The following is a 19,466-nucleotide window of genomic DNA, read 5'->3' on the forward strand; positions in this document are numbered from 1 at the left end:
AGTGGCTAGATGGGAACCCAGTCTGACTTGTATTTTATATTCCTAATTTCATCTGCTTTTACGTTCTTTTCATTCACAGGCTAAGTTGTTTTTTTTTCTTGCTTGTATTTCTATTACAATGTAACTGTTAGTGCACCAGACCTTTTTGTTTTGGCCGTGTTTTTTATTCAAAAAGTCTTTAAAAAACATATTGGCAGAAAACATTACTGCCTTAATATCCATCAGAAAGTGGTTCCTCATGTTGTGCAACACAGTGTGATGCTTGAAAGCTAGCAGCAAGGTTACTTGAACTCCGAACAAACTTTGAGAACATATTCAGTTAATTTTCCTTTCCTTTCTTGCAGCTGTTTTCAAAGTTCTTTATTTGCTTATAGAATGAAAAAGCTCTGAGGAGTTTTTTGAAGGCAATGTTAACATTTGTTTTAAAGCTATTGGTTTTGACAAAAGAAATTCAACTTGTATCAAAACTGGAAAGTGTGACAATGTGTCACCGCTTAAATTTCTCCTGGCAAAATTAGCAAATAATACAAATGAGTCACCCCTTCGTTACCCCATTTCAAGGGAGCATTTCTTAGCCAAAGGATCTCTTCAGTTCCCATCCAGGATAGCTTTGCTTACCGTTTCTTATGACATCAGGAAGAAAAAAAAAGACAGTCACTTATTTTTTTTCTCACTCTTAAGAGCTGAATGCATTTTTGCTTGCTGTGTGAGCAGATGCTTTTGTCTTAGGAGTTCTCTGCTACTGATGAGGAAAGTGGAAAAGCAGCTGCAGTTAATTGAACAGTCAAAATTTCCAATCCTAGCCAACAACAAGCATTTTAAGGTTATGGGATGAAAAAGAACAACAGTATCAGAAAAAGTAAAAAGGAGCCCCAAAGCTAGATTTCTACTGTTCAAGGAGCTGCAGCATCTTTAAAGCTTAAAAAGCCTGTTCTCTTTGAAATGCTTCTTGAAAGCTTATTGCAGGTCACATTGTAATTGTGTTTTCCTTAGCAAAAATAGCCAAAACTGCTTCCATCTTGCTTTTTATCTTTAGTGACATGTTGAATTAATAAAAAGGCTTGAGTAATTTGTTAAAATTTCAAGATGCTTTGCACAACTTTTTTTTTAGGTTTAGGTTTTTTGATGTTATTACTGTGCTGCCAGGGACATTAGGGACTCCAAGAGTTGTAAAACACAGTAAAGGATGCTGTGTTCTGTCAGTGGTTTCCTTTGTTGGACCAACTCTTTGCCTTTTCAGATATTCTTTTATTTTATTTTTTTGTGAAGCCGGGGAGTTCTAGAACTGGTTACTTTTTCTGGGAATAATATATGAAAATACTTTATTTTGTTATAAATGATTTAATGTTCCTTAGGTGTGTTCCTTGAATGTAAATGGATCACTTTGAGGTTGTCTTCCATAGCTTCTCTTTTGTCTTTCTAGGCGATGATGTAGATCATGAAATGGAAGATGATAAACCCAGGAAAAGCCAAAAAGATGATGAGGAACAAATTGCCAAGTACAGAGAACTTCTGCAAAGTATCCAAGAAAAAGAGAAAAAGCAAGAGGAAAAGGGTATAGAAATGGAGATTAAATGGGTTCCAGGTAGGCTTTAACTTTTTTCTTTTACAGACTTGGGCAGTATGCAGTATTGGCCTGTTAATGGGGATACGATGTAAGGTGTATGATTTATAGTAGTAGAAACTGACTTTTTTCCCATAAATTGAAATCCTAGTGGAATACAATGGAGGAAATAGAAGAAATAATGACTGAACTCAGTTCCTCAGCTGTAAGATTCTCTGTGTAGCTTATTTACTTGCCAGTTTTTCTTGTGCTTGCTTTTTCATTCATCGCTTTATAGATTTTATTTGAGTAAAATTCATGTTTGCAATAGAGTCATAAAACATACCTACACTTCTAAAAATGAAACAATATGATTTGGAAACATAGCATGAAATTGGAGGAGAGTGGTTTTAAAATCTTGCTTGCTTAATGCGAAAGGTTTGGGGGAGCAGAAAAGGGAGAAGTCTGATCTTCCAGTGAGACAGCTCTGTGGGAAGGAAAGCTACCAGGAAAGCAAGCTTAGGGGATACTTAGTGATGTATAGATAACTTTACCATATAGAATCCCAGCAGATCGCTTCTTGAGATCTGAAAACTATTGTCTGTTCTTTTCCTTCGGAATGAAAACGCATTGAGACGCTTAGGTTTTGTTTACGAGCGTGCTCCTTCCATGAGAAGTAATGAGCCAGTTGAACAAGACACTACATCCAAAAAAGGGATGCTTTCTTCTGTAGCCTTTCTTCCTTCATCCTGGCCACAAGCTCGTTCTGACAGCATGTACCAGCCCTAGAACTTGATAGATTTATTTGCAAGTTAATTTAATTTGCTAAAATGGCAGAGCTGCTCTGGAAAAAAAGGAAGTGAATCTATACTGCTGAGTTAAAGAGTCCAGCGTTTGGTGAAGGCTCAGAGGGTTGAATGATGAAAGTGTAACATGCCCCTTCTAGGGGCAACAGTTGTTGTATTGGCTCAGTACACGTAGGACTGCAGTCTATACAAGAACACGATCTGATCTGTTACTGTACATATAAGACCAGAGCCGTGCTAGAACTCATCCCCATCCTAACTGATGTGTTAATTCCATCTCAAAGTGCATATCTGACTTGCACTATTGTTACTTTGAATTCACGTGGGTGACTTGTGTTGAATATGTATGTTCCCTTTTAATATCTTGTTCTGGTGTGGGCCAACTCATTGAAATCAAAGATACAACGTGCTTTATGGGACAAGTGCTTACCGACAAGGCTGTAGGGATGTTTTACTTCATCTGTCCACAGTGTGTCAGTATTTGCATTTCTGGAGTTGCTTGGTTAGTATCTTTTTTGATTGTATCACTGAGCATTCAAGGCAGCTGAGTTTTCATACATAGGTAAACTGAAGTTTTTTATTTTTATTTATTTTTTAAGATGGTGCTGAAGTTAGGGATCTAGAGCAAACCATCCATTGCAGGAAATGAAAAGAGACTGCAGGAAACTTAGTGGCATGGGGAGAGCAACAAGTTTGCTGAAGGGTGTAGTTTCATCAGCTGCACCTTGCATGTTGCAAGAAAATTTGTACTGATGTTTGGGAACATAATACAGATAGAATCAAATTCCCCAATAGAGTGACTCCCTCATTTATTTTTTAGTGAACTGGACTTAGAAAATTGACATTGTTCCATGTCTCATCTAGTCCAACCCCTTCATTATCGCACCTTGTGGAGCTCCTAGGACTCCTCCTACACTTTCCTCTCCCTAGAAGAAGGGATGGAGAGGAGTGGTGGTAACACCCAGCATTCCTCATCCTTCCTGTTATTCTGTCAGGCTACATGCTTTGTAAAATCAAAACAGACAGCAAAGATACATCCTGGTAGATACGGCCTTGTTTAGAGTCAGTAGGATGCCTGGGTGCTGTTTCAGATGGGTTTGTATCATGATGGATTAAGCACACGTGTGTGCACGATGAAGCTTACGTTAGGAATTCACAGTGTTTGATGTCAATTTTGCAACTTTGATTTTATAGCATGTATTAGCTTTTTCTTAATTTCTTCCTCTTGTATTATACTCTGGAGTATTTTCCAAGATCAGAGGTTCTGGATGTCGTGGAAGCATTCGCTTGCCTTTTTAAGTGAAACTCCAAAAACTATGGGTAAAACTGATGGTGCTGGCTGTATTCTGAGGGCTAATAGCTAGTAATGGTATTTTGACTGACCTCATGAAGGTTAGTAGTTTGTTTCTTTATTTCGTATTACAAGAGCATTCAGGCTTTGGAAACCTGAATTGAGTTTGTGATATTGTTACTCAGCTCCCTTGCCTACCAACTCTTGAGTTTGTCAGTCTGCTTTTAAAATCCTATTCATGTCCTAACTCCCCTTTTTTATTTTTCATTAAGTGGATGGCTTCTTTCTGAAATAAGCCTTAAAAGCAAAGAAGAGTGTCTTCACTTTGTTTACTGTTCTAATATGTGGCAACGTGTAGCCTTTGTAGACTTCAGACAGCATTTGGAGAGAAGGTCCTGCACACCTGAAAGGGGGTGGCGCTCAGAGTGAAATGCAGTTGCTGCATCATTTATAGCTCTGGCAAATACACACAATTGAGGCTACGATTTCTTATGGGAGAGAAGTATGTTAGTTATTACCCTTTCCTTGAACTAATGTGCATATTGAAATTCTCAAAGAACTAATTATGTTCCATTTGGAGTGTTCTGGGAATTTAAAAATCGTTTGTTATCATCTCTTAAGACTCCTTAGGTCTTTTAGAACCAACTTTCGTCTTGAAATGCTTTTATTATCAAACTCTGCCTCAATCTGATGGACTTACTGCAAGGTCATTTTCCTGCCCAAATATTTAATATAGAGAGAACTACAACAGTTAAATCTACGACTTTCTTCAATTGAAAGGCAGATCTGAATTAATTTAAAAATTTGAGTTTTGGCACAAATATTTACACATGGTTATAGAAAGCATACTTTGTGAATGATTCAGTTATTCTTGAATCATAATAGTTTTAATAAACCACAGTGCCAGCAAAAACAAATTAGATGTAGTTCCAACTTTCTTTGGTCTGTTTCTTTTAGGCACAAAATCAATGTTATATTTAAGCATCCATCTGTTTTCTTAATCATAGCTGATCTGAGCAACAATTACTATGCATTCTTATCCAGCTCCCCAAACTCTCCTTAGAAGGTGAAGAGGGAGAAGACCATAATTGCTGTTCTTGATGCTATTCAGCCAGTTTCTCATACAGCTTTTTTTATTGGACTTAAATTCTTCCTTTGGGAAGAATGAGATGTAAATATGTAGCTGAGCTTTAAAGAAACCTTGAAATTTGTTTTCATCAGAAGTAGACCAGTAGGCAGTCAGATGCCTTAGAGTGCATGGTGGCCCCCAACTGTATGTTGTTACAGATTATGTGGGGCAAGAAAATGACAGAATTGAATCAAAATCTGTCTCAATCTAGATCACTGCTTCTGATAGAGATAGAGAGATAAATGATAAGGAATCCTACCTCACGCAGCACAAAGAAGTGTGTGCTCAGTGCTGTGGTTCTTCACACTTGACATTTTAGCATCTAAGGGTTTTTTGGTGTGTGTGTGTGTTTGTTTTTTAAGGGAGTAGTGCTGTGTTAGGAAAACTGTCTTGACCCAAGATGTGTTATATTTGTGGCAAACAAATTGTAATGTTATCAGAGTCCTTCTGCTGGCCGTTCTTTGATCTAACTGCAACAAGGTGTGTGTATCAGTTCTTTTGTTACTTTTGTTTGGGGGGAGTAGGTGAGGTAGTACATGTAAGTTCATCTTACTCATATAGATTTACTGAGAAGCATCTCTCTAGCTTTTAGTAACTGTGACAGTTGCAAGCAGTTAGATTGCCTAAAGTTTTTCATTGTTTAGAGAAGCAAAACTTCTGTTTCAGCCTTCTTCCCTCAGTAATGTGAGAAGCAGTACTTAAGCTGATAATGTTGTATGGGGTTTTTCACGCTTCTAATCCCCTAGTTCAAGTATGATTTGGTTGCATGCTAATATATATTAACTTTACACCTTCTTTTCATGGCCCTTATTTGTAAAAATTAAATATGACTAGTGATTCAGTTATTTAAAAATAGAAACGGGGAGGAGCAGGTAAAACTTAATTTAACTTTTTGTATGGCCAGTTAATAAGTCTACCTAAAGCAGATGACTTCTTTCCAGTTCTGCAATCAAGTCTTTTGACCACTTAAATACACTCTTATTCTCGGGAAGCGGTCTGGACAGTAGTTTGTAAGCCACTCTAATCTGTGGAGAAACTCTAAGGCCTTTCATGAGACTGCCAAATACCACAAGAAAGGGTTGTATTTTCCTCCAAGTCCTTCTGTGCCAGATGGATCAAATGATGCCATGTTCTAGGCGAATAAATCAGAAATCTTGTAACCTCCCCTGAGATTTTTTTTAATCCCCCCCCACCCCACACATACACCCTCCTTCTGGAGATGTGATATATATTTCTTAATCCAGTCTTTAGAGAGAATCTGCAAGGTTGCTACCTGACCAGTAACTTTTTTTCTCCAAAACCTGCTGAAAAATAATCCCAAGTAATAGTAGTTCAGTTTCTAGGAAGCATTATGACTGCCCTTTCCTAGACTTCAGAGACAAAACCATGTATTGTTGGAAGTGACTAAATTACAGCCCTGGCTGTGTGAGGGTTTCTTAGTGGCACATTTTTGGTGAACCTGTACAGCACACTTTCCTTTACTTTTTTGTGGCTTTGTATTTGTTTGCTTGTTCAGTGACCAGTTTCTGTGGCGGCACTGGCTTGCCTCTTACTGTTAATTCTGGCTTCTTTCTAGCATATTAGAAGACTGTTTTACGTGGTGTTTCTTTCTTCCTTCTTTTCTTCCTATAAAGCATGGCTTAATACATTTTTAGACCTTGTCCACACTTCGTGTTTCAGACATGCTGTAACTAGATTTCTAGCCTTGGAATTATTTTTGGAGAGCAGGCAAGTGCAAGAAGAGAAATTAGTGTTTGCAGCTTGTTGGAAAAATGTTGTGCCTGCTTTTCTAGGGACAGGTAGGGCTGTCCATGAAGGCTGCCCATTTATTTATTTTTTGCCATTATGCCATCTGTTTTCAGTTCCTTCTGAGAAGAGCTGGAAGGGTTGATGAGGAGCAGACAAAGGTCAAATGAGAAATCTGGGAGCTGGGAGAAAATACAGTCTGGGGCACCTGGAGACGTCCATATGACTTGAGCGATAAAGCTAGTATGAGAAATGGGAGATTAGAATTAGAGAGGTGGGCAGCAATTGAAGGGAAGGGATGCTCTTCAGCATCCCTGATGGTTGGAACAAGGAGGATTGGGGAAGAGATAGCAAGGGTCAGACCTGGAGGTGGGAAGAGTAGAAACATGATCCCTACATGTTCCGAGATCTAACAGTCATGTCCAAAAGGAGGATGTTAACTACTGAATATCAGACTCTTTTGTTAGGGAAGGCTTTCTTAATAAAAATAAAAATAAAAAAAAAAAACGTGTAGTAAATGAATGAAGGACTTGCAAGTAGGAGCAAATCTTTCATTGCTTGGGCTACTACTTCTTTTCATGGAAGCAGATTCTGCCTTTTTGCCACTGAATTCTGCTTCAGTGTGTTGCAAGGCAAGTTGTTTAATCTCTTTCCATCGTGAGGTTTTCTTGTTGTAGGTGCCCATCAAGGTCAGTGTTTATTCAGATTATAAAGGCAGCTGTAAAATGGGGACACTGTGGTTAGTGGATTCCTTTTTTAGGGTGACGTTTTTGCACTATTAAATACTGTAATGATGGACGTTGTAGAAAGCTCCATTCTGTTTCTAGAGTTCAATTATTTTTGGTAATTTGGCCATATGCTAGTATGTTCAGTAACTTACCTATATGTTGTACAGTGACACAAAATATTGAGGCGTGTTAATTACCTCTGTATCAAACAGGGTTAAGAGTGGGCAAAGGTAAAATGTGATCACACAATGAGAAGCTTTATCAATGCATATTGGCAAGAGAGCTGTATTAAAGTTCAAGGTGTAGTGGTGCAAATTCAGGTGCTCAGCCTCAACACAACGGCAGCTGGTATTGTTTCATTTGAGTTAATACAGCTTGAAATGGTACCTGGTGATACTAGAGGACATTCTTTTAAATGTTTTTCTGTTGATTCAAGGCTGATCTCTTTCAAGCGGTCTATAATCTTTTAAATTAAGTCCCTTAATTTCTTTCCAATGGTAGCTTTTTTTTTAAAAAAAAAACATCTGTAATTTACCCTAAACATTGAATCTGAATCTAGCTTTCCTGTCGTACAAGAGGTGTACTATTTCTTAATTTAGGGTAGCTTTAGTCATTAAAGCAGACTGGTACTACATAGCTTTAAAAATAGTTTTGTGAAATAAAACTCTTATCTGTTAAAAGGAAAACAGACTTCTTAGTTAAGAGCTATTAGGTAGATTGTGCAATGTATGCATAATACTCAATCAGGATTTCATGGCATTACTTATTTCTACTTTTGTGGATTAGAAAACATTTTGTTCTCTGTGAACTTACATACAAGAGACAATGCTCTGTTTTTTGTTTTTATTTTTTGTATTTAACAAGGTGCAATTTTCTATTTGAAGTGTCTTGGGCAAAATAAAAAGTAGGAAACAGCAATCCAAGTTGAGAAAGATCTTGCTTTTCTGCATGACTTAAACAACTGAAAAATCCTAACCTTTGCAATTATGAATATGCTTCCCTCTACTCCTTTGTTAGTTGGAATTAAACCCAAGATGCAGGTTTTCATATTTGTTTTGTTATCCTGAGGGTACAACAGAATTAAGACTAGATTACTTGAAAACATCTTGCCTTGAATGACTTGGCACGTATCACATTGTGATATTAGTACATAATGCAAGAAATTATTTGTTTTATTATTTCTATTCTTCCATGCTTCCTAGCTGCAGATTTATTTTGACTTCAAACATGGTGAAAATAATTTTTTTCTCTCTTACAATGGTGGATGAAGATGATGAAGACACTGCAGCATTGCCTTAGTAAGGGAGCTACATAACAACTTTATTACGTCAGTGGGGGCATACTGATACAGCAACAACCATCAAATATTTCTGGGTGAAACAGGAAACAGAGAGCACAAGCTACAGGTTCAAGCCAGCTGTGATACGGCCCTGTAGTGATTTAATATTTCACAAGCTTTGTCAGCTCAATCTTTGTTTTCCCGTGGACAAAAAATGGGAATGACTGGACTGGATTTGAAGTGTTTTTGTGAAGCTTAACTAATAATAGTAAGGTACATTAAATTTAAGGGTGCTTTGTTATTACTGCATTATTATGTTACTCTCAGCCTTAAAGTGGTAGACTTCATAGACTGTGCAGTCTACTGTCTGAACAGGTGACATTTTTGAGGAACAGTAAGGATGCTGGGAATAAAATATTGCACACACAACCTCATCATCTCACTCCTGTATGAGTTGTTACTGGAAAGATGTTATATTTGGAAAAACAAAACCTATAAACCAATCGTATTTATGGAGATGTTGCTCCAAGCGATACTTGTTCTCATTGACTTGTGGAAGGAAAAACTAGGTTTTTCCTTTGCAAAAGAAAAGCAGTTGGTTAAGGAAAAGTTCAAATTGATCCAATTTCTTTAACCTCCTATTTATTTATTTATTTTTACTAGGCCTCAAAGAAAATGCTGAAGAAATGGTCAAAAATAGGTTGGAAGGAAAGGATAACCTAACTCCATGGCAAAAATACCTAGAGAAGAAGAAAGAAAAAAGAAACCTTAAAAAGAAGAGAAAGGTAATGTCTGCTCTGAGTTGCAAAAGGAGATGCTCCTTCCTTTTCTTAAGTTGCTGTTCTAGTTTTAGATAAATGGGGGGGTACTTTTGTTTTATGGCAGGAGTGCAGTATTGTTTTATGGCTCAAATGTGCAGTGGTTGCTCATTTGGAAAGTCTTAATTCTAATCAGATCTACAGAGCTGAAGGACATCAGGCTAATACTGATCATATATAATGTTCTTACAAAAAACGTCATTTATCTGTTTGTTCTTTTTTAAGTTGTGCATCTTCTGAATGCATTAGGAAGGGTCTTTTTGCTATGGTATGCTTTTGGTGCAAAGTTGGAATGCATGATAGCTGTAGTTTTGAACCGTACAGACTCTTGTCAGAGCTGTAGCAGCCAAGAACTAATAGCTATGAAGAATCATTCAACTTTCAAACTACAAAAGCAAATCTAGTAAATTTTTTGTTGTATGGATAGCAAAGTTGTTCTATAAAAATGCAAAGATTTCTGTTGCTTCATTTTCTTCCACACAGAAAGTAATTGTGAAGTAACTGAGTCCTGTGGCAGAGATGTGCAGGAATAGGCAGATAAATGAAACTCTTGCTTGTATACTAAGGAAAAAAACATGCAGTATATAGAATCTAGCTTCTGTATAATCTTAATTACTTTGCATACGGTTCATGTTGCAGAATAACGTTTATAAGTGTAACCCGTAACTAGAGGTATCCTGTCCATTCTAGTTCAGGCTTAGCTGGCATTTCATGAATAACTTCTTTAATCATACAGAAGATGAGTGCTCTGAACTAAATTGCACTGTTAGGTAGTAGAGCAACTTTTGATAGTGTAATATTCTTGTTTGGCCTGATAAATTAGGTCAAGGAGCGAGGTGTATCACTGATTTCTTCCGGTAACAGAAATTGCTGTTCTAAATCCAAATTTGACCCTTCTGATTTTTTGAAGCATAAAGTGAAGCCCTTTACTCAAGCTTTTCCCCAAGGTAGAGTCCTTGTGGAACATAAGGACACACCAGTCCCATGATGCCATGTCAGATGTATGTTGTGGGGTTTTTTTGCACGCTATATTCTGTCTTTCAGAAGCAGTGTCTGGCAAAGAGCACATGAATAGAGCAAGTAACGGAATTACATTTTCCTAGAGTACCATAGTGGTTTTTGATTCTCTGACTTCCTGGGTAGGAAGAGTTTTCGCTTCAAGAACATGACAAGTTGTGTTTTGTTTTTCAATTGCACTTTTGAAGTAACAAAGAACAGAATAGTAGTACACTACTTGATGTAGTAAGGATTTAATTTTTTTCTGGGTAGGAGTTAAGAGCAATCAGGTAACAATTATGTACCTAGAACTACAGCTTATGCACATGTTTGCTAGTATGATTAGCTACTGCATTGCTGTCTGTGATAAGCTTATAGAGTTCCTCGGAAAATGTAAGTTGCCCTTTTTTGGGTAAAAACAAAAGCTTGCAATCTGTAATACAGGTTTTAAATAGATTGTTCTTAACTAGCAATTTCTAGTGGGTTCTAGTTTCGTGATGGTTCAGCATGTAATGCTTTGGTTTTCACATTCATAGTTTCTGACAGAAGGAACATTTATTCCAGTGAAACTTTTGTAGTTTATATGTTGGTTGAAATAATGTTTCTGCTTTGTTGCAGGCTACTGCTGAGAAAGAAATGAGTGAAGATGAAATTCCATCTGATGTTGATCTCAATGATCCATATTTTGCTGAAGAGCTTGGGAAAACAGGTGAGTCAAAATAAGTGTGCTCTTTCTTTAAATAACGAGCTTTAGAAACAAAGGCTAGTGTAAATGCAGAGATGGCATGTTCAGAATGGAAAAAACTGTGTGTCACTTGCCTATAATTGCAGTCAGGATTCCTGATAAAATGATGCATACTGTAATATACATAATGGCAATGCAAAGTTTCTCCCAGCTGTAATCAGAAACTGTCACTTAGCCAATTACTGGGGATGGCTGTTTAGAACAAGCAAACAGTCTACTCCCCTAAAAATTCTGGAGGGAAAAAAGTCTTGGTTGCCTTGGAAGCCTTTTTCCGGACAGATTATATGGTCCCTTTGATGGTTGGGTCAGTTATATAAATGACAGAAACATCTGATATGTTATAAAATAAATAAATAAATAAATCTGTCTCTCATAAGAAAGTAATGTTGTTTTCTCTCAGTCTGATGTATGTTTTTACTTGTGTACTCTGGCTATGTAGCAAACCAAACGGTGAAATAATAAACTGGATACCTCTATGACTTTTTTTTTTATTTGTGGACAGCTTAAAGAGTTATCTACAGTGTGAAAATATATTAATTATTTCTCTGAGAATAAATCTTTAGTATACGTACCCTTTCTAGATAGAAAATGGAGAACTGTTCAAGCTTTCGGAATTGTAATGATCTAATGCTAAACAGATAGCAGACTTCCCATATGTGTTTTAATCTAGGAATTTGGTTTAGCATTATTATATGGGCACAAAGACAATAGTAAGATGTTTTGAAGTGTAATATTTTGGGAGTTAACTTGTCCAGTTCAGATTTTTGGGATGCTGCTTTCTCAAGTTTTTGGTCTGGTGTTGAAATGAGCTTTTGCTGTGACGACAAATTTATTTGAAGTATGATTTTGGTAGCTAAAATTTTAAGGTGAGGATAATCAAGAAGTGCAAGTTGAAGGCTCTGGAGAGCCAAAGCCTAGGAGTGATTCATACGGTTGCATATTAAGAGGGCAAGGGGATGAGGTGTTAGCAACAGAATTACGAATACCACAACCCAAAACTATACTACTTCTAATTTGACATCAAACACCATAGGCTTATGTCCTGATGGTTAGAAGCTTGTGTTAGGAGAAAGTAAATAATTCAAAAACAAAAGCTGGACTTTTCTTAATGTACTTATGTGAATGTCTTAATAATCTGAAGTACAAAACAGCGAGTTGGATTCATGTTTCATAGAAAGTATCAGCTTAATTTAAGGAAGGCGTAATGCAGTGCTGTTTTCTGCCAGACTTCTGTGATGAGTGGTGTGTAGGCTACTTTTCAGAACTTGTTGGAAAGATGCTATTTCTTCCAATACTTTTTCTGTTTTTTTTTTGTGTTTTTTTTTTAATAGCAAGACTATGTGGCTATTCTCATACTAATATTTGATGTTTCAAGGTTGTATGCAAGATCTCGGAAGATGTTTTTCTGCATCATGTAAGACATTGCTTGTGTTGTGGAGGGACTCAGCAGAGAATGACTGTGTATTGATGATTGAACCTTCTCATCCATAATAAAGAGAATAGGTTTTACTCTGCTTGGAGCCCTTGGGGATATCAGAACAGACATAAAGGTTGTGCAAGTGAAACTTCAGTCTGCAAGATTATTGATAATCTATTGAGAAAGAGGAGAAAAACATAACGTGGCTAACTCTGGAGAAGTTTCAAAGGGAGAATAGTGGTTGACTACAAGCCAGCTGACATTTTATTGTTACACAGCTCAACTTTGTCAGGCTTTGCCCAAGTTTGCTAAGAATGGTCTCTGTAAAATAGCTGGGATTCTTTTTAAGCACAGCTTGCTTACCTGATTGAGGAAAATGAGTTAAAGCCTAGTTCAGAGAAGATTTTATTGGCAACAGTTTCATAACTAGGATACAATCATTCAACTTAATGCTGTCTGTAACTCTACATAAGCCTTCCACAATTCCCCTGAAAGATGGAATTTGCTCCCTTAAACTGCCTGTCATATGATACTAAATTATACTGGAGAAGTGTATGACATAACATATTACAGACTCAGGTGAACCAGAGCAAAAAATGAGGATGTAGTAGTGCTGTTAGTGTTTTGCAGTGGTATATTTGCTCCCATACTGGTTTGACTTCTTGATTGTAAACATTCAAGGGTTTTGCATTATTTCATTTTTGATGAGGTGGGGTAGTTTAAAGGAAGCAAGACTATAAGAAGGTGTTAGACAAAGAGCCTCAGTTTTTCGTATTATGTTTAAGCACCAGTGCTAGGAAAGGAAGACTGGAAGTTATGTAAAGTCTACTCAAGTGTGTGTTTGTCAGGTTACTCTTAGTTCTGTGAAGTACTGTAAGTATATGAACCTTGATGTCTGTATTTCAGAAGCTCGTTTCTGGTTTGGTATTGTTAAAGGAAATAAAAAGCACTTGTCACGTTTGATTTATATGAATACACTTGTTGTTGAAAAAAGTGTTGTAAATCTGTCAATTGGCTCGGCCAATTTCAGTCTCAGTGTGTCTGCTTCTGTGGGCTCACCTGAAACTAAATGGTATTTTTCTTGTTTCAGCCTAAGCTGGGGAAAGGAATAGCTGAACGGTGTAATTGCTTATTAACGTGATAGTTTCCAACTCAGGATATTGTGTGATGTATGTGCAGAAGAAGATGGGGATGGACTTAGAGAGTGTATGTGGGTAGATGGACTATGTCAGGACTATCATAAAAAGAAAGAAAATGGCACTTTTGTGACTTATGAAACCCAACTGTTTTCACTGCAATGCAGTAGTTTTAGTGCTGAGAGAGACTGCAGCTCTAGCTGCATAAGATCACAGCAAGAAATTAATGGATTTTAGTTTTTATTTTTATTCTACCTCCTTCCTCTGTGCAAAAAAGCTTAGTTTGATACTGTCTCCTGATTTCACCCCGGTCTGCAGCATCATGAGTCTTTGAAGCCTGAAGCGTAAGCTATCCTCGCTTTAGTGGTTCTTCACACAGTGAAAGATGGGGGAAGATATTTTGAGGGCACTTCTTAGAGGTGTAGGTGGAAAGGCTGTAAGAGACTTAGATTTAACTTTCAGAATAATTGTCATCAGTTTGCACATCTGGTGCTCTGTTTACTTTGCTCTAGTTTAATCAGTTCTGGAAAGATAGAGAAGACTTGCAAGTTGTTGAAACCTTACATAAGACAGGTATTTCTTCCCTTCGTACATTAAAATAAATTGTTTAAGTTAGGTAACAATATTGTATCTGAGTCTGATTTTCCTGCATACTTTTTGGAACTGCTAGAACAACAATTCAGCTTGTGAGCTAATGACACTGCATCTGGATAGTTAACTTTTTTGCTGGTAGTAGTTTCTTCCAGAAATCCATTTCGAGCTTGGAATCTATTTAGAAAGAGTCAAGAGAGTAGTCAAGGGAGGAAAAAATGTTCTTCAAGAAATGCATCCTGTTCCAGAGTATACTTAGTGATACAACTTGACATTTTTCTGGCATGATTGTATTTCTAGTCTGACTACAAATCTGGCTTAACAAAATGGAGCCAAAATCTTCCTTAAAAGTACCCCCAGTGGACTGTAATAAATTGCCTGGGAATGAAATTCCAAGCTCAAAGGTCAGAGTATGTGTTTCAGGTCAAAACCTTCCTCTTTTCCTGCTCCTTCTTGATCCAGTTCTATGGGTGTTCCAAAGAGAATACATTTAATTTCATAGGGTTCATGAAAACAGACATGTTCATAAACTTTACGTTTGACTCATGCTTTATGCTGTTACTACTCGTGTTGTCTCTAATTAGCATTATGCATATAACATTAAGGGTAAGAGTAAGAAAGCTTTATCTGAAGAAAATTCAGTCTGAACAGTCAATCATATTTTTATCCCCATGGATGAAAATAAGTCTTCTTTACCCTAATGCTTAACGGCAAGATATGATGTTTTAGGCTTACAAATAAATTCTAAAAATGTGTTTTTTGTTTGACTGATGTTTTATCTTACTCAGCTGGCAGGCTTGTATTCTGGATACAGAGAAGAGGTGCACATTTGCTTTTTATTCTAAAGTATTTACTACATTCTCTAAGTAGAAAGAATGAACAATTTGAAAACTGTAGTATACTTCAGTTAGACTTAGGAGTCTAAAATAATTTTGATTTAAAATACTGTGGGAGTAGAGTTGCTATGCTTGCCTGCACTGTTGTGATCCTCTCTACTGCTCTATAAAAAAAAAAATAGAGTAGAATCTATTTAAATATTGTTTCCTCTATGAACTATGCAAATATTCAGTAGATTTTTATTGCTTTAAGTCTAGCTAATTTTTCATTGGTTTTCGGCATCTAATGTTGAAGAAAGAAAGAAAATGAGGTGTACTTTAAGGTCCTGTTGATAGGTAAATTATGGTCTCATGCAAAAGCTTGAATAAATGTATGCATGTCTATTTTTGCACTTAGGTTCAAAGAAGAAGGCAGAGTCAGCTGAAAGTGACCATGAAGATGAAGATGAAGCTGAAGTTGAAAAGCAGAAGGTAAAGTGGCTTAAAACATTGAGAATTACAGATGTTGCATTGCCTGAATTCTGCAAATACTTGGAGATGTGCTTGTGAGTGGAACTATTAAGTCCCTTAGGATAACAATAGAATAAAGCTGTATAATTTGACTAGTGAGAGCTTTTGGAATAAATCACCAAAGGAAATTGGTAGTTGGCCCCGAAGATTATACCAGGATATCTTTATGGAAAACTGTAGTTGAACACCAGATCAACAGTTTAGTAACCCTAAAATGTAAATGGGCATGGAAAGAACGCTGGATGGTTAATTTCTAGCTTTAAAGCTGTCTCAGCATGTTTGTCCTATTGGCTTGTAACCTTCAAGACGGAATTGTTTGCTATTGCTTATTTGTTTTTTTTTTATTCATTCTCAGAATTTATTACGTTTATGAAGTTTGTGAATGTCAATTATTTTGTGATTTAAATACCCGTAAAAAATGATACTTGTTCTTTTGATGTTAGGGTATACAGTTCTCAAATTACGTTATTAGTACATATTAGAAAGTTGAAATGTGTATCTGCAGTTTTTAAAAAAAATAATAATTTGTGTTATTTACATATTTTGAGGTGCAATAATGTTATGCTTGATATAATACTGTTTTAACAACCCTATTTCAACTTGTGTATAGAATCATAGACTTCACTAACATAGTTGCTGTATTTTTTCATAGGAAACTCCATTTCATTGTGTACATCAACTCTTATTTTCTAACAGGCTGAAATGGCTCTACTTATGATGGATGATGAAGACGATGGCAGAAAGCATTTTAATTATAAGCAGATTGTAGAACAGCAGAACTTGAGCAAGAAGAAAAAGAAACTCTTAATGAAAAAGAAAGAGTTATTAGAAGATGACTTCCAGGTAATGTTGTATGCTTGATTTTTGAAGATTAACTAGAATAACTTAGATACTAATTGTTGGTATCAGTTCTTTTTGGGATAAACTTAGTGGTTCCATATCCTTCTCCCTTGTTTCTAGGTGAAGGCGAAGCAGCTCTATCTACCTTTTTTAGGGTTTTACAGGCTGTTTTAGAAAACAAACAAAAATATCTTGACACGAGGTTGAAGGGGAGGGTACATTTTAACTTTGTGTGAGGTAACAGGGCAATACATAAGACCTTCTACAACTCAATGAGTAAATACTCACAGGTACATTTTGTTCTAATAATTTTCCACCGTGTCTTTGATTCTGGTCAATTGTTCTTGACTATAGACTCTTTCTTGGTTTGCTGATTGATGCTTATACAGAATATGTACAAGTATTCACTCACCTGGTTTACCATTATGATCTTGTGGTACTCTATACTCACTGAAAACTTGCAACCTGAGCAGTTCCTGGCATGATGAACCATTTCATATGCTCAATAAGCAGCTCATATTGTATTTAGAAACATTGCTATTATGGGTAAAGGTTACTTAAAATATATATATTTTTTTTCTGCTTCAGGTCAATGTTGCTGACACAAGGTTCCAAGCAATGTTTACTTCCCCCTTATTTAATGTGGATCCTTCAGATCCAAATTTCAAGAAGACAAAAGCAGTAGAAAAGATCTTAGAAGAGAAAGCTCGCCGAAGAGAACAAGAGCAGCAAGGTCTTAAGGAGACAAACAAGGAGCAGGAGAGCAAGATGGCAAAGAAAGAGGTTGCAAAGAAATCTACAGATCCTGCTTTATCAATGCTAATAAAGTCAGTCAAAACCAAAACGGAACAGTTTCAGGCAAGAAAAAAGCAGAAAATTAAATAACTGAACTTCATTTATACTCAGACTTCACTTTTGTGGATGTTCTTCTGACAACATCTGTTGACATTTCTACAGTTTGGTCTAATTCCTGTTCACCTAAAATTTCCAGAAAGATCATTTAACTTCAGTGACAGTTCCAAAGTAACTAGAATAACGATAACCCTTTCTTTCTGCCCCCAAAATGGTTTTCCTCTGTTGTTGGAAAAACTACACCTTGAAAACCTAGGGAATTAATGGTATCGGATCTATTTGCTTCATATCATGCAGTCTCTGAACAGAAGTGTTGATGATGGCTACAAAAAGTAGCCATAGTTATGGTTATATTAAAAGAAAAACAAAAACAAACAAACAAAAAAAACACTTCTGCAGAGGGTTTAGAGCTGAGACTCAGTCTTTATGTTTTTAATTCTGCAGAAGTCTATAAATATCTGATTTAGAAAGGTAGTAATATAACTAAACACTGAAGAAATTTTGTATACAGGTCTATTGTATACGTTTAATTGTTTACATATATGCTACCTAATTAATTTCTACTCCAAATAATTGAAGAGTTCATGGATTTTATAAGGGCTAATTAATGGGAAAAAATGCTATTTAGAAGAATTTCTTTAATATATATTAGAAATAGACATTTAAAACTTGCCCAAATGAGTTTTTGGGCACTTAGCTCTGTTTTCTTTTTCTACGCCTAAATAAAACTGTGTTTAAAATTAAACTTTCTCTTCCTAATTTTGCATTCCCATTAATGTAGTTCCTCTTGAAACACTGTGAGACTTGGTATGTGTGTTGTTTGTTTTTTGTTTTTTTTTAAAGTCAAGTTTAGAAACCCTGCTGTTGGTCCTTGTTGCTATCGGTGTCAGTGATGAAGTTGTCAACAGTGCAGGGAAGCTAAATACAGGAAGCAGAAAATACTGTTTTTTCCTAGTCCTTTCAATTAACTGTCCTATCGATTAATTAGTCTTAAGGTGTTTTTTGAAGTGTTTGCTATATCAACTGTAGTAGAAATACAATATTGTACCGAAAAAGACTGAGAATATTAGAATCATGGAGCTGATAGGTAATTCATAATCATGAAGAAGTATGGTTACTTTTTAAGTCATCATTAACCTCTGCTTTAACAGTGCTTTGTTCAAATTAGAAACTTCAGATACTCAGAACTAGTGCTTACATAAATATGTCTTGATAAGTGAAGGAGATTAGAGTCAGATTTAGCAGAGGAGGCTGTATACCTAATGGCAAAAATGGACAAAATTCGGTAAGAGACAGAATATGCAAGTACACATGGAGATACAAAGTACTCTTGGGAAAAAAAAAGGTATTGATGTGCCTGAAGAATGCTTGCAAACCTAGAACTTTAAAAGTGTTGTTCTCTGTAAACAGGTGAACATCTTCGCATTCACTTTTGAGTAGCTAACATAAAAAAGCTAAGGAAATAATACAGTATCTTTTGTGCATGACTTTGATCCAGCTTCTGTGACTTCTTGGCCTTTCAAGCAAGATGACAGGACCCATAAAGCGCATTTGGTAGTTTGGAACTGACAGAGTGTAATGGAGAATAAGGAAAACCTATCCTGCTGGAAACAGTGAGAAGCTTCTGAGCATTGGTTAACAGCAGCGAAGAGCATAATAATATTCAGGAAGATTTAAGTTCACAAAGAAAAGGGAAGAAAGATACTTTGGGAAACAGAATTTTCCACTAAGGGAAGTGTTTTGGCATCTCGATCAAAGAGTCAGTGGTTACTCTTCTAAGAAAATGTGTCATACAGAAGTGATACAAGTGTACGCATATGCATCTGGTAGTGTGGATAAGGAAACAAGCTTCTGTCATAGAAGACTGTATTCATTTTGCAGTTAAATTTACAGTGGTCATGTCTCATTTTGAATTCATTGCAATTCATTACCCCTGTTGGTATAAACCAAAAACAAGAAAAAAGGATGGTTTTGACCATCTCATCCTTTAAGAACATTAAAATAGCACCTTGGAGTTCTAAACTGAACTTTAAACTATGATGGTCTTTTCAGTAAGTGGCATGTAACCAGCAACAGTGATGATTAGCATTACAAAATGGGGCTGTTAAAGTGAGACAAGACTCACTTTTCTAGTAACTTAGGCAGGTTTGGTATAAAGTAGCTTGTCTCCAAGTTGGCAGCCATTAGAGCTCACACTAGTGTT

At 36.3% G+C, this 19,466-nt stretch overlaps 1 protein-coding gene across 2 annotated transcripts in view; it reads left to right on the forward strand.

The window, feature by feature from the left end:
- The window catches only part of ESF1 (ESF1 nucleolar pre-rRNA processing protein homolog), a 30,347-nt gene extending 12,339 nt beyond the window's left edge, over positions 1-18,008 (forward strand). For both annotated transcript variants that reach the window (XM_027453326.3, XM_027453327.3), the window contains exons 9-14: positions 1,424-1,585; positions 9,186-9,307; positions 10,955-11,045; positions 15,459-15,532; positions 16,268-16,414; positions 17,000-18,008. In XM_027453326.3, coding sequence (XP_027309127.2) covers positions 1,424-1,585; positions 9,186-9,307; positions 10,955-11,045; positions 15,459-15,532; positions 16,268-16,414; positions 17,000-17,296 — 893 coding nt within the window. In that variant the 3' untranslated portion in view covers positions 17,297-18,008. The remainder of the gene's footprint in view (positions 1-1,423; positions 1,586-9,185; positions 9,308-10,954; positions 11,046-15,458; positions 15,533-16,267; positions 16,415-16,999) is intronic.
- Positions 18,009-19,466: the final 1,458 nt, after the last annotated feature.

The sequence above is a fragment of the Anas platyrhynchos genome, chromosome 3 (genome assembly GCF_047663525.1).
Source record: "Anas platyrhynchos isolate ZD024472 breed Pekin duck chromosome 3, IASCAAS_PekinDuck_T2T, whole genome shotgun sequence".
In the NCBI taxonomy this organism is placed as follows: Eukaryota; Metazoa; Chordata; class Aves; order Anseriformes; family Anatidae; genus Anas; species Anas platyrhynchos.